Here is a 13,494-nt window from a genome sequence, read left to right as displayed (position 1 = left end):
CATGCACACAGTGGGAGAAGGAGCCAGAAACCCACACTAGAATTAGGTTAAATGTGTAGCAAAGCAACAATTCAGAGGTTTGTAGCATCCCCTGAGAAGACAGTGGAGGGGAAGCAGTCAAGTAGGAGAGTATGAGCTAACCTGGCTGTGCAGTGGGAATTGCATTAAAAGACTGCTCAAGCTAAAGGCTTTACAAGGGGGTGGGGAGCACCAGCTGCATCTCATCACTCCCGCATGGAGCAGATGCACAAACAAATCCCCATCTTGCCCAGACCAGGAGAAGAGGTTCTGTAGGATGTGCTGATTGAGAATGGGTCTGTCACTCAAGAGCACACCGGGCCAAAACCACCTGAAGAACAAACAAAAGGTGTTCGGAACGCAGATCATCCTACACACAAGAGGATCCAATGGATACTGTTACCTATCTCTCTTAGAGCGAGCAGAGGAGGAAAGATAAAAACCTATTAGAGACAGATACTAGCCCTGCTTCTCTGGGGTCTCTGCAGCACTGACCTCTGCCTCAGATTTAAATGTATTCAAAATACAAAACCAGAGTGTGCATCTGGCAACGAGTTCATCTCACACTCACGGCTGCAACCCTCATCCTCCCATGCCCTCCACTCCACTCCATCCTGGTTACTCTAATCTTTTGTTGTTGCTAGTTTAATTTAGAACACCAGAAAGGATGTCCCTTTCTTATTGTTATCTGTAAAGCATCAGACACACATAGCATGGTAAACAATAGATCACAATGACCACAGTACAGCAATAAGGATTCCCTTAGATTCCTCCCACTCTCCACATCTCTACATGGCTACCACTCTCCTGGCTGTGGAGAAGCTCAGGGAGCTGCAATGGGATCCTTGATCTGCTCTGGTTCCATTGAGACACACGAGTCAGCATGCACCTGTGCTCCAAATTGAGAGGGCACTCAAGTGCAATTCCAAAGGGTTATTTTGCTGTTACGATAAGTGAAGGAGGGTGGTGGGGAGGGAGGCTTCAAGGAAGGGAACACACAGAAGTTAAAAAAGATAAGATAAAACCATGGAGGGGAAGAGACCACTCTCCTTAGGGTTTGGGGGAAAATCCTCTACTGACGGAGTTAAACAAGGAGCCAGTCTCAATTTCCACTAGCAACGAAGAGATTATTGCCCAGAATGGGAAGTATCCTTCTACAGAAGGGAGGTTCTGACTTTTCTACCCATCACAAAGAATCCCCATAAAGCATCTCTTAGCAACATGCTAATCTGGAAGGCAACATATTGAACTTTCCAAACATTTTTTCCTAGGTAAGATCCTGAACGAAGCTTTCCTGGCTAAATGAGATTAACAAAGATTCAGAACAAAATTTCATCATCACTACTTATAAAAAGAGATCTTCCCGTCTTTCCCAGCAAGTTCTGGAAATTCAGAGCAAGTGCAGAGTGGAAAGATTCTCAGTGCCCTCTGTGGGGATTGTTTACTTACCGCATCTTTTTCTGGATTGCAGACTTTCACCCAAAGGATGTGATCAAGGAGCCAGTCAATGGGCTTGTCCTTGTAGAACATGAGTATAAACTCCACTATCAGGCTGAGATCCAGCGATTTGAACATCTTTCCTGCAAGCATATTTGGATGGAGAAGAAACAAAGCAGATACAGTGTGAAACAAGCAAGATCCAGCAACTGAAAAGAATTACAAGTTCCTCAGGTTTCAGAGTAGTAGCCGTGTTAGTCTGTATCCGCAAAAAGAAAAGGAGTACTTGTGGCACCTTAGAGACTAACCAATTTATTTGAGCATAAGCTGGGAAAACTGGTCTCTCTCCTTGCATCTCTAACGGAGTTTCAAGTAACCATGGATCTGCGCAGTTGGAGCTTACGCACCAGGATCACTGATGCTGCCAGTACAGTTCTAAAATTAGCATTCATTATAGACTGTTGCTAGCGAGTTAGCAACACACACAGTTATGAGTCTCACTGAAGTCAAGGTCAATAGCATGGAACACTCACACCAGGTGGGGAGGGGGCACCAGAGGGGTATGGGTGAAAATGGCATTCACACACAGTTCTAGCATAGATTATTTTCCTGCCCTGAGAGTTCAGAAAGACATCAAACCCCGTTAAACTAACGTAGCCAACACCCAGCAGAGGAATATCCAAACTGCTTGCATAACCATACAGTGCTGCTCCTGAAATAGTTCTCAGCTGATGTAAAACTTCCTCTGGCCCACAGACTGATTGTGTTATGGCAGATGCTTCTAGATCCCGCCCAACCAAGAAGCAACCAGTCACATCCAGGAAGTGAGCCTCTCTGCTGGGCCACTAGGTAGATTTACTTTTTTATTAAAAATGAATCAGAATATCAGTAGTTTAATGCTTGTGGAAGATGCAACATGGACAAGCATGGACTTGCACCGTCCCTACCCACTTGTAAGCAAAGTCTCGCAGGCAGCTTGGCCTGTTTTAACACAGCACATCAATAAAACTTTACGCCATATGAAAGGCAATGAGAAGTTAGAGGCAGTTGCTATTGCCATGCTCTGCATTTTATCTGAACTGTGTCAACAGGAAGGTGACTGACACACAGGTTCTCATTCCAGCTGTGTAACTATCCCAGGGCCAGGAGGCTCAGGACAGAAAACTTTGAGATAGTTTTTATTTCCTGAGCAAGTCAAAGGGTCACTATAAAAGTGTTAGAAGAAGCCAAGCATATGGAATTTACCCTTACTATGGGAAAACATCTCCAAGCAAGGAGGTTGCTGTTTGTGAGATCTAGCCAGCTATGCGATAGCCACATTTGGAAGGTGCTCGGGGAGGGTGGGAGGAGGAAGAGAGTCAGTTACCAATAAACCCAAGCTGTGAGAATTCCAGGATCATCCACTCCTCAGACGGCTGCTGCAGAGCAAAGTTCTTCATTGTGCTGAGATAGTTTGGTTTGGCTACAATGTCGTCCTCCAGCTGCAAGGGAAAAAGGAAACTTAGCACATGCAACAAAAACACATGTTCTGTTCCAGTCTCTCCGCTGCACAACATTCAACACAGAGGGCAGGGGAAGGTGGTTTTGGCAAAGAGAGTTTATTGTGGAAACATACGCTTCTAACCTAGTCCAACAAGCTAAGGGAATACTGACGCCTACTCTTCGTGAATCTCCACCTCTTCCATTCCTGGGCAGAATTCTTTAGCCTGTTTGGCCAAAGGGAACTTTAACAGCTGTGCTGGGTAAGCTGCAGCTCATACATGACAGCAGAGGGACTGCTACTTTTCTAGCTATTAGACCAGGTTCCATTGTAAAGCTTTTCTGCAGCGTGGCACCACAGGCTGGCAAATTTCAAAGTGAGCCATCCCTCCCACAGCCGCATGCTGCTCATAATGTAGAGCTAATATGCTTTGTTTTCAGGAGACTCTACCTCACACTACAATGAAGACTTATGTTTTGGCTTACAAAGGGTTAATCTAACCTGGTCCAAAGTAAATATCTGTGCACGCGTGGGGGGGAAGGGGGCGGTAGAGAGAGAGAGAGCGCGTGCACGAGCTGGTTGAAGGAGAAAGTTAGAGGAGTTCCTGAATCAGACTTGGGAGGACTGGATGTGAAAGAGACCGCATATCCTATGAGTGTCACATTTGGAGAAGAGTCGACACCAGAAACACTCCAACAGCATTTGAATTAACCTCTCCCTTCTTCCCCTCCCTGACCCAAAGACTCCACTTTATGTTTTACACACACACACACACGGACACACACACACACCCCTCCCCTCACTCACTGGTACAAGACACGTGTCTCAGTGAATTCATACATTCCCACCCCACCATCAAACTTACCTGCACATAGTAAATGCCTTTGGACTGGGCATACATCATTAAAAAGCAGTAATCTAGGTTCTGTTTAGTTCTCCACCTGCAAACCAGACAACTGTGATGAGAACACCACTACCTTACCATCAGTCAGCAGATGCTTCATCTAGGGAGTGTGACAGTCTGTGTACCCTTACATTCACCCCTTTACGGGACTATGATAAATTTTGTACAAAGCATACCTTGTAAGGTGTCATTTGAAAACTCATAATTTGCTAATCATTATTGTCCCGGTAAAGTATGTGTGGCAACACTGCATGTAAATTTATAATATTCCTCTGTATGGTATTATTAAGACATGTTCCAAGTCTGGGGGAGCAGCCTCAGATCAGTTCCCCAGAAACAAAAGGCTAGCCAACGCCCCAGCCAGGTGTCTACAAAATCAAATGAACCACCACTTGGTTAAGTGGCCATTCTTTGGCAGAAACGAGGATATGAGTGAAAATCTACATCTTGACAAAGAAACAGCTGGGGGTTCCCATCCATACAGACTTTCTGTCTCCTGAACCTCAGTTGGAGGTGATTCCCAAATAAGAGAAACAACTATAAGAAGAGAGAGGAGACACCACAAATTATCCCTCCTTTTCTCTCAATGGCATCCACAACACCTGAAGAACAAAGGAAAAAGCTTTGGACTTGGGGGAGGGATCCTGACTACAAGGAATTCAGGCAGTAAGACTGCTAGAACATGTGGCGGGAGAGACTTTGCTTTGAATTCACTTAGCTTGTTAAGTTAAGCATTAGTTGCATTTTACTTTTATTTTCTTGTAACCCATTTCTGACTTTTATGCCTCATTACTTGTTGTCATTTAAAATCTATCTTTTATAGATAATACACTTGTTTTATCTAAACCAGTGTGTGTTTTGGGACACTCCATTTGGAATAATAGGATGTGTGCATATCATTTTCTATTAATAAAATGACAGACTTTATATGAGCTTGCATTGCCCAGGAGAAAGCTGGGCAGTACAAGACACACATTTCTGGGGGAAAGTCTGGGACTGGGAATTTGCTGGTGTTGCTCTGCAGTGTAACGCATGAGTGGCTGGCCATAGCACTCGTATACTATAACTGGGAGTAATTTACATGCTGGAGACTGTGTGTGAGCAGACCGGGAGTGGCTGCTCTCACAGCGAAGCAGTGTTAAAAGGCATCCCAGATTGGAAAACTGAGGGGACAGAGCTGTTAATCAGTCCAGATTGTACCCCAGGTAATATCATCATAGAATATCAGGGTTGGAAGGGACCTCAGGAGGTCATCTAGTCCAACCCCCTGCTCAAAGCAGGACCAATCCCCAACTAAATCATCCCAGTCAGGGCTTTGTCAAGCCTGACCTTAAAAACTTCTAAGGAAGGAGATTCCACCACCTCCCTAGGTAACGCATTCCAGTGTTTCACCACGCTCCTAGTGAAAAAGTTTTTTCTAATATCCAACCTTAACGTCCCCCACTGTAACTTGAGACCATTACTCCTCGTTCTGTCATCTGCTACCACTGAGAACAGTCTAGAGCCATCCTCTTTGGAACCCCCTTTCAGGTAGTTGAAAGCAGCTATCAAATCCCCCCTCATTCTTCTCTTCTGCAGACTAAACAATCCCAGTTCCCTCAGCCTCTCCTCATAAGTCATGTATTCCAGTCCCCTAATCATTTTTGTTGCCCTCTGCTGGACTCCTTCCAATTTTTCCACATCCTTCTTGTAGTGTGGGGCCCAAAACTGGACACAGTACTCCAGATGAGGCCTCACCAATGTCAAATAGAGGGGAACGATCACGTTCCTCGATCTGCTGGCAATGCCCCTACTTATACATCCCAAAATGCCATTGGCCTTCTTGGCAACAAGGGCACACTGTTGACACATATCTAGCTTCTCATCCACTGTAACCCCTAGGTCCTTTTCTGCAGAACTGCTGGCGAGCCATTCAGTCCCTAGTCTGTAGCGGTGCATGGGATTCTTCTGTCCTAAGTGCAGGACTCTGCACTTGTCCTTGTTGAACCTCATCAGATTTCTTTTGGCCCAATCCTCTAATTTGTCTAGGTCCCTCTGGATCCTATCCCTACCCTCCAGTGTATCTACCTCTCCTCCCAGTTTAGTGTCATCTGCAAACTTGGTGAGGGTGCAATCCACGCCATCCTCCAGATCATTAATGTCACAGAGAGCCAACACAATACACCTTTCACTTTCACCGGAGGAGAAAAAGGGATAAAGAAAGCCTGTTCTTTACTATATGATTAATTTGGAGTTAACTGGAAAACAAGTGGCTTCTCGAGGTAAGTATCCTGTAGGTTAGCAGCTTTGTCTCAGTTTGACTTGTGGAAAAGAGACATGGGAAACACAGCAGAGTAAGCCAAGCCACATGAAGCTAACAACAATGCATATTCACTAGCTCCTTAATTCTCACAAAAAGCAAATGTAAGGGCCTTGCATAAATCCACAGAAGTGTTTATCCCTTCTGAGTCAGGACTATGGAGAAAGTAAGTATTACTTATTCAGATTTTAAAGCATCTGGTATTACCTGACTCTTTCCTTGGGGTCACCAAAAGACTCCCGGAGACGAGAAAAGTCTGGATAGAAATGTGGAGAGGGGGAAATGACTTCCAGGAGACCAGAGTGTATTTCCTTGGGGAACCTGAGAGAGAAAGGTGGAAGCGAGCAATTGCTGTACCAGGCATAACATGACAGATTCAGACTGAAGTAACTCGGAAAACACCAGACCATGGAGCCAAACAAAATTAACCTCCAAGATAAAACCTCTATAGTAGTGAATGTACTTGCATGCTTAGTTCTAACAAAAGGACACCAGCAGGGTACTTGTCATGAGATTTTAAATCTCCTCTTCCCACGACTGTTTCTAACAGCCCCATGTAAGCCTGGAACTGAAATCTGTTTGTTTACTGGCATTTGTCTCTCTACTGCATGCAAACATGTTGATTTGTTATGGTAGGATTGCTCAGGGATGCTGGGCTGATAGCATAGATTTTCTTTTTTAAGTGATCCACAAGGAATGCCCCAGACATTGGCAGGAGGAGCGACACTCACCACATAAGGGAATCTAAGCCTTATTTCTTCCTTTCAGGTTTCTCCCCTCAAGTCACACTGTCCAGTTCCCTCTGTGCCACGAAAGTCCAACCTGGCGGTAAGGCGGCATCCCTGTAGGAGCCCCAAGTTGGCACGTTTGGGAGAGGAGAGGAATACCACCAGGGGTGTTAATAAGCATATGACGAGGTTTTGCGAAGATTCTAGAATATTTTAAAGATAACTTGGCAAAGCCCCAGCACACGCTTTAAAAAAGGTCACTTACGAGGCCCACCCCCACAAACTCCTTCCAGTGGCTTCCCGCGATAGTTGCACTGCAGCAGAGTGGGAGCAGACCAGCTGCCACTTCAGAGGTGGAGGAACCTGAAGAAGCCATTTGGATCCACTGCTGCTGTCTCAGTGTCCCACCTACCACTTCTGCTTGGGGTGATCTGCATTTAACCCCTTAAAAATATTCATCTGTTTTGAAGAAAAACATAAGCATTTATTTGCAGGTAAAGCCCTACAGACAATTAGCTTGACCCCAGCAAATCTGGTAGACCCAAAGTCTGATTTACTAATATAAGGTGGATATACAGGTGTTTGCAAAGTGTTACAGTAAATGCCAGTTTGCGGAGATTATATTATGCTTATTTGATAGGTTATCAAAACCACTGTAGTTGGTCTTAGCGGTTATTAGAAGACCCCCAGGAATTCTGCCTGTTTTCTACTGCTGATTTGATTTCCTATCGTGCCAGACAAAGCTACCAAAGTATATTTTCTGTCATATGGTTAAGAACAATTTAAAGGGTCACAGTCAATTAAAAAAAAGTCACTTGTCTGAAAAATGTGTACCCATTATTGTTACAAACCATATCCAAAGATTACTGTAACTGCAAGGGATTAGACAGAAAGACAGCTTTCCCCCAGTGTTTTACACTGTACATTTTGACAGCACTCTGTGTATCCTCAGTAAGGCTAAGTTTTTGTCATGGATATTTTTAGTAAAAGTCAGGGACAGGTCATGGGAAATAAACAAAAATTAACAGCAACCTGTGACCTATCTCTGACTTTCACTAAAAATAGCCATGGGAGCTCTGGGGTCCTCCTACCCCTGGGGCTGGGCTGCTGCAGGGTCCCCTTACCCTGGGCAGCTGGTAGCTGCAGGGTCCCCCCTCCTTCCTGCCGCGGCTGGGCAGTGGCACAGGGTCCCCCATCTGCTCACTGCAGCGCAGGATCCCCCCACCAGGTTGGGGGCTGGGAGCTGTGAGGGCAGGGCTGGCTGAGAGCTCCAGCCCCAGGGCAGAAAATGTCACAGAGGTCAATGGAAGTCACAGATTCTATGACCTCCATGACATAATCGTAGCCTTAATCATCAGTTTCATTGTTTAACCCCTACAGTCAGTCAGTCTCCCTTATTTATGTGTGACCATTTACGCCGCAAGGGGCGGAACAGACACGACTGACAGAGACACTCCAGGACAACAGTCCCCGAAACTACTTTTAACTTATTTTTTAAATGGATAACATTTCCAGCTGACGTCATGGCGTCCCTTTAAATTACCGTTCCTCATGCAATGTCTGAAACATGGCTTCTCATTACAGATGCTTGGACGTTGATAAAGGAGCACTTGCGCTTTCCCTGAGCAACACTCGCTTAGACTGTAGGCTACCCCCATTGAATTTAAGAGATAATTTAGGAGTTTATTGGGGAGGGAGGGAATCAAATCACTAAGTTAATTAAAGTTTTAGACCTTTCACAGAGGGGCCCTTCCTTCGATAGTGCCTGGTAATTTCATCAGGGTACATCAGACTATCAGCTCATTATCTCCTGCTAAGTATACACTCCTGCCACAAAAGGCAGACGGGTGGATCTGTCTCACTTGCACAGCAAGACAGAGGGCTCTGTTTCAGCTCTTCTGCAAAGTGCAGTAGGAATACAATGCTCTTCTGCTTTTCTATTGTTGGAAGCATGTCCCAACCCGTCTCCCATCACCAGCTCAGAAACTGGATTGAGCCGTTAGGTCACATCATCCTTTTAGAAGTCTTGCTCTTAAGGTTACTATGGTTCTTTGGAAACATGCAGACAGGGAAGCTGGACTGGATTCAGAGCCTCTGTTGTTACAATTGCGTTCTTCTTCCTCTTTGAGCTCTGATGCTGCTAACGCCTAGACCAGCTCTCTAATAACCAAGAGTTGGAGAGAAGCCTGCCACAGGTTTCCCTCAACACTTAGCAATTGTGAAGCTGCAGCAGTCACTGTAACTCTGGGGCAGAAGTTTGTTACACTACATGCAATTCCAGAGAGACCACAGATGCAAAAAGGAGCAGGGAAAGGGACACTTAGGCTGTAACAGCCTTATTTTGGTTTGAGATCATGTGTGCCAGCCATGCTGTTCACTTGCTCTAACTCTATGAGCAGGCAGGATGCTGAACTAATCAAGAATAGACACCCCCAGGATTACTGTAAATATAAATAATCCATCTTCTCGTAACACAGGACAGGAAGAGTGACTCAGATGGCACGATCATGTGCATTGAGTACATGAAAGCACAAAACTGGTTGGACAAGATCAGAAAGAAGTTAAAGATACAATACCGTATATTGTTTTAGAATTAGATGAATTTGGGATCAGCTTAATTAAGAGACAGGATGAGACTCTGGAATTTATAATGGAAAAATCAAGCAAACAAAAAGACATTTATTTTCTTTAACAAGGCTGTTACTTTGTTACAAGCCTAGTTCATATCAGGGTAACGAATGGGAATTGCTTACAAGTTTTTGATATTTTCTGCCACTCCAGTTGTATACTGTTCATCCATCTGAAAATAAAAAATTAAACATCGTAAGAAGAGATCATTCAGTTTCAGAGAAACCAACCATCAATACTTTAAATTCCTCATCTGGATTTATTCTCTGCCCGGGCCTGCAACTCAGAAGCCACTGCTATTATTCCCCATTCTGTGCTGTCAACACTTCCATACTCCATTCATTCATCTCCAGGCCTTCTTCTGTAAGGCCCTTGTGCCTGAAATCCCCTCCCCATTTTGGTGGATCAAAACTGAACTCTTCTTCAAATCCCTCTGGTTTGGCCAGTGTTAAATCAAACCAAAATGGTAAGCGTCTGGGCCCAAGGATCGCTTCCTCCTCTATTTTCTGTACAGTGCCAAGGAGGCTGTTGGCATTCAACTAAATGAACAGTCCCCAACAGAAAAGGAATTCTACCCTCATCAGCAAAACAGAAGGGTTTCTATTATGACGTGTATTTACGTTTTGGGTTAATTTCAGCTGCAAACCTGAATCTCTCAGCTGGTCCTGAGATTTGACCTGGTCACTCTCAGCAGCTCAGGGGAAAAGGGTAATCATGCTGCATGACACTAATATAAAAGATATAAATGCAAAGACTTATGCAAGGGGCCAGTGGAGAGAAAATAAGGTCCCATGCCCTCTATTCCAGAATGCTGGATCAAGAGGCCTCCAAAGAGTTCACTGCTCTTGAAACAGCAAACACAAGTCCCAGGCCAGGATCTGAAAAGGAGGAGGGACGATGACTTTCACCATCACCAGGAGTAAGTGCTAAACAATAGCTTGCAACGACCTGCTCAGTACGAGGTGGTGTCAGATTTGGTGCCACAGTGGGGTGAGGAGTGAGATGTCAGGGGTTTAGGCCAGAAGCCAAGTCCATTGCTTTACCCAGAATAATGACAAGTCAAGTTGTTCTAGAGAGACAAGCTCTCCTTCTCAAGGAGTTCTCAGAACCACCGCGAGAGACTAATTTCTTACCCTGGCAGAGCTGGGAAAACAGCTACAAAAAAGGAAAGAAGGTGGCTTTATATTCTGGGAGTGAACATACAACTCCCATCTGTCACAATAACTGCCTCAGCACTTGGCATCGGATAGCAAACACCACATCTGCCCACACATGCCATCCTGCTTTAATTGATGATGTAGGGGAGGAATGGGGCTCCTCACCACTGTGACAACACATTGCAATGCAGCAATCCCACTCCATGAGGACTCTTCCTATGACAGCTGCGTTTAACTGCTCTGACAGGGACAGCTATCCCAGTGCCAATGCAGCTAGAGGACTCAGGCTGGAGTCTTATAACATAATAAGCAGGCTGCTTCCCTCAGTCACCCAATGGAATTTTTTTCACAACTTGTAGAAAGGAAGTTAGCTGCCACAGCCATACGCTGTTGAATTGGGAATTGGTTCTCAGTTTCTGAAAAACTCTAAATTTTAGAGGCAGCCATTAAAACCCCCTCAGGATGGAGCCCGTATCATCACAATGATGTCAGTTCTCTTATCTTCTCCCCTGCCCCTCCTAAGACTACAGTGGCAGCTTGATGTTGCCTAGATTCTTCAAGCTATCTGATGACTCTTCAAATCTCATACCATCTTTTACATCATTTTCTACCCTAGGCCTGAAGACTTGTGACCCACAGGCAGTGATGTACAAAGAAATGCACTGTCTGGACTGGGTGTGTAACAAGCATAGCAATAGTTCACACTTATATAGCGCTCTCCTGCAGATCTCGCAGCACCTGACAGTTAAAAGGACAGAGTCTGAAGTAGTTTTACCTCTATTGTTACCAGTAACACCTACTACTACTGTAACTGAGACATGAGAAATATTTCCTCTGTTTTTGTGCATTTGGCAATTTATTTAAGAATTAATTTCACTGTTTCTCCACAATCAGTTTCCCCTATCTGTGATATTTCATACTTCAAAAGAAGGACAAACTTTTTTAAAATATAGCGAGGGGGAAAAAAAATTGGCAGGGGAAACTCAGTACCTGAAACTTCTTGCAAATCAATTTAAAAAAAAGTTAATTTCATATTGATGCTTCCCTTTAAATCCTCACAGGATCCCTGTAAGATCCATTTCACAGACATGTACATTACAGCACGAAGGCATTAAGTGACTGCCCAAAATCACAGCCTGACAATGAAGCAGTTTGGGAGAGAATCAAACCCATGTCCCCCAGTCCCAGGAGGAACCTACTAATCCAACCCCCCTCACCTTAGCACTTTGGATAGCAGCCACTTGCTCCTCAAGAGTATGCTTTCCTTTTGTATGAAAAACACAAGCTAGAGACCTGTAAGCAAAACGCCACTTAAACCATCTAATTGCTGGTGAACAGCAAGCAAAGACAGGTATTTATCTTCACTCTGCTCCCGGCAACACACCCCTGACGTTTTGCTTGCTCAGTGGATTTCTGAAAACTATGACAAGCATTTTAGGCTTGAGAAAATAATCCAGAGGGGAAAGCGATGGAGAAAAATAACCACATAAACCCCTAGATAAAAGTAGCTCTAGTGGATTAACACACCAAGCTCCTAAATTAAGCAACTGATTCTGGTCCCAGGCATCAGTGCAACAAAATGTGCTAGTCTAAGCCTTGGAGAAATGGGCTGGGGGATGGCAGAGAAAACATGATGGAGGCGTGGGAGGGCAGCATGAATGAGGTGGAGTGGTGTTTGCAGGGCTTCAGTCAACAGCTGCTTTGGAGTTTGTAGGAGTGAGGTTAATGAGCACAACTTAAATGAAAAAGATGAATGCAAGGGCCATGTTGGCAGCTATAATGTAATCATCTGCTAACATATTGACCCTCTGTAGAATAGCGCATCCAAGCACTGTTTCACATTAAAAACAGGCTGCTGGCCCCCATCAGGGGGATGTGCCTGATGAGCCTTGTCAGACAGCAGCTCAAGGTTGGGCTTATCTGCCTCTGCAGCGGTGGATCTGGCCCTCATCCATGAGAAGACATCCTGCTGTTTTACGGCTGCATGCAGCCTCCTGGACCAGCACCAAGTCCCTATCAGACAGAGAAAGGGGATGAAGAGCTGATGAAGTGGGATAAATAGATACAAGGGCCATGTTACCTCAGCAATCATAACAACAATCACAGTGTCCTCCTTTTCCTGCTGGGTAAGCTCTGAGATCAGGGAGTTCAGGGTGTCCGTAAGGTATGAATGCACCTCTCGCTTCACGCTGGGGATTCCCATTACTATGGACACTGCTCAGAAACAAAGCAAAGTGTTTTCAGAAAAATGAACACAGGGCAATGGGCCAGGAAAAAAAACAAAACTGTTCACTCAGCCCCCGAGGTCTCACTTTCTACTTGCTTTTAGCACTATGTTCCATCAATAGGAAAATGGGCTGGTGACCAAAACGCCTGTGGGTACCAAGGGCTAATTCACTGAATTATCCCTATCAGCAGGTTAATTTTTTTTCTAACAAACAGTTTGGCCAGGAAACAAAAAGGAACGGTGTGCTAGCATGCATTGCCTCCCTTTGAAGCATTCAGTTGAGTTATTATAGCTTTAAGGCTGATATTTAGGAAATGCTCCAAAATGTTCCACTTCAGAAAGGCCTTTCAACCCTAAAAAGACACTCAAGACTGAGACCTCTTCTGCCCAGAACAGGCCAACCAACAAAAACCTTAACAAATCAATGTTAAAAAAAAGTAAATTAATAAAAAGTTAAAAAACAAAAAAAACCAAACAAACAAAAAACCCCTATCCCAAGCAGAGTTTTTACCCCAAGAAGGGGGAAGTGCCAGGGACTCCATGAAGTCCACTAGGGGCTTTGCCATTCCATTGACTTTACATGGGAGCGGCTCAGATACTATACTGATGGGTGGCA

The 13,494-nt window shown here is 44.7% G+C and overlaps 1 protein-coding gene across 1 annotated transcript in view; it reads right to left on the bottom strand.

Annotated features, from left to right (window-relative positions):
- MGAT4B (alpha-1,3-mannosyl-glycoprotein 4-beta-N-acetylglucosaminyltransferase B) overlaps window positions 1–13,494 on the bottom strand; it is a 90,459-nt gene that overhangs the window by 11,367 nt on the left and 65,598 nt on the right. The window contains exons 4-9 of the mRNA XM_073355392.2: window positions 12,732–12,865; window positions 9,620–9,666; window positions 6,346–6,459; window positions 3,801–3,876; window positions 2,822–2,936; window positions 1,468–1,598 (exon numbers count right to left, since the gene is read on the bottom strand). Of these exons, the coding sequence (XP_073211493.1) occupies window positions 1,468–1,598; window positions 2,822–2,936; window positions 3,801–3,876; window positions 6,346–6,459; window positions 9,620–9,666; window positions 12,732–12,865 (617 nt within the window). The remainder of the gene's footprint in view (window positions 1–1,467; window positions 1,599–2,821; window positions 2,937–3,800; window positions 3,877–6,345; window positions 6,460–9,619; window positions 9,667–12,731; window positions 12,866–13,494) is intronic.

This window comes from Lepidochelys kempii, chromosome 8 (assembly GCF_965140285.1).
Source record: "Lepidochelys kempii isolate rLepKem1 chromosome 8, rLepKem1.hap1, whole genome shotgun sequence".
Classification (NCBI taxonomy): domain Eukaryota; kingdom Metazoa; phylum Chordata; order Testudines; family Cheloniidae; genus Lepidochelys; species Lepidochelys kempii.
The sequence above is the reverse complement of the archived record's forward strand: the minus strand, read 5'-3'. Positions and strand labels throughout refer to the sequence as shown.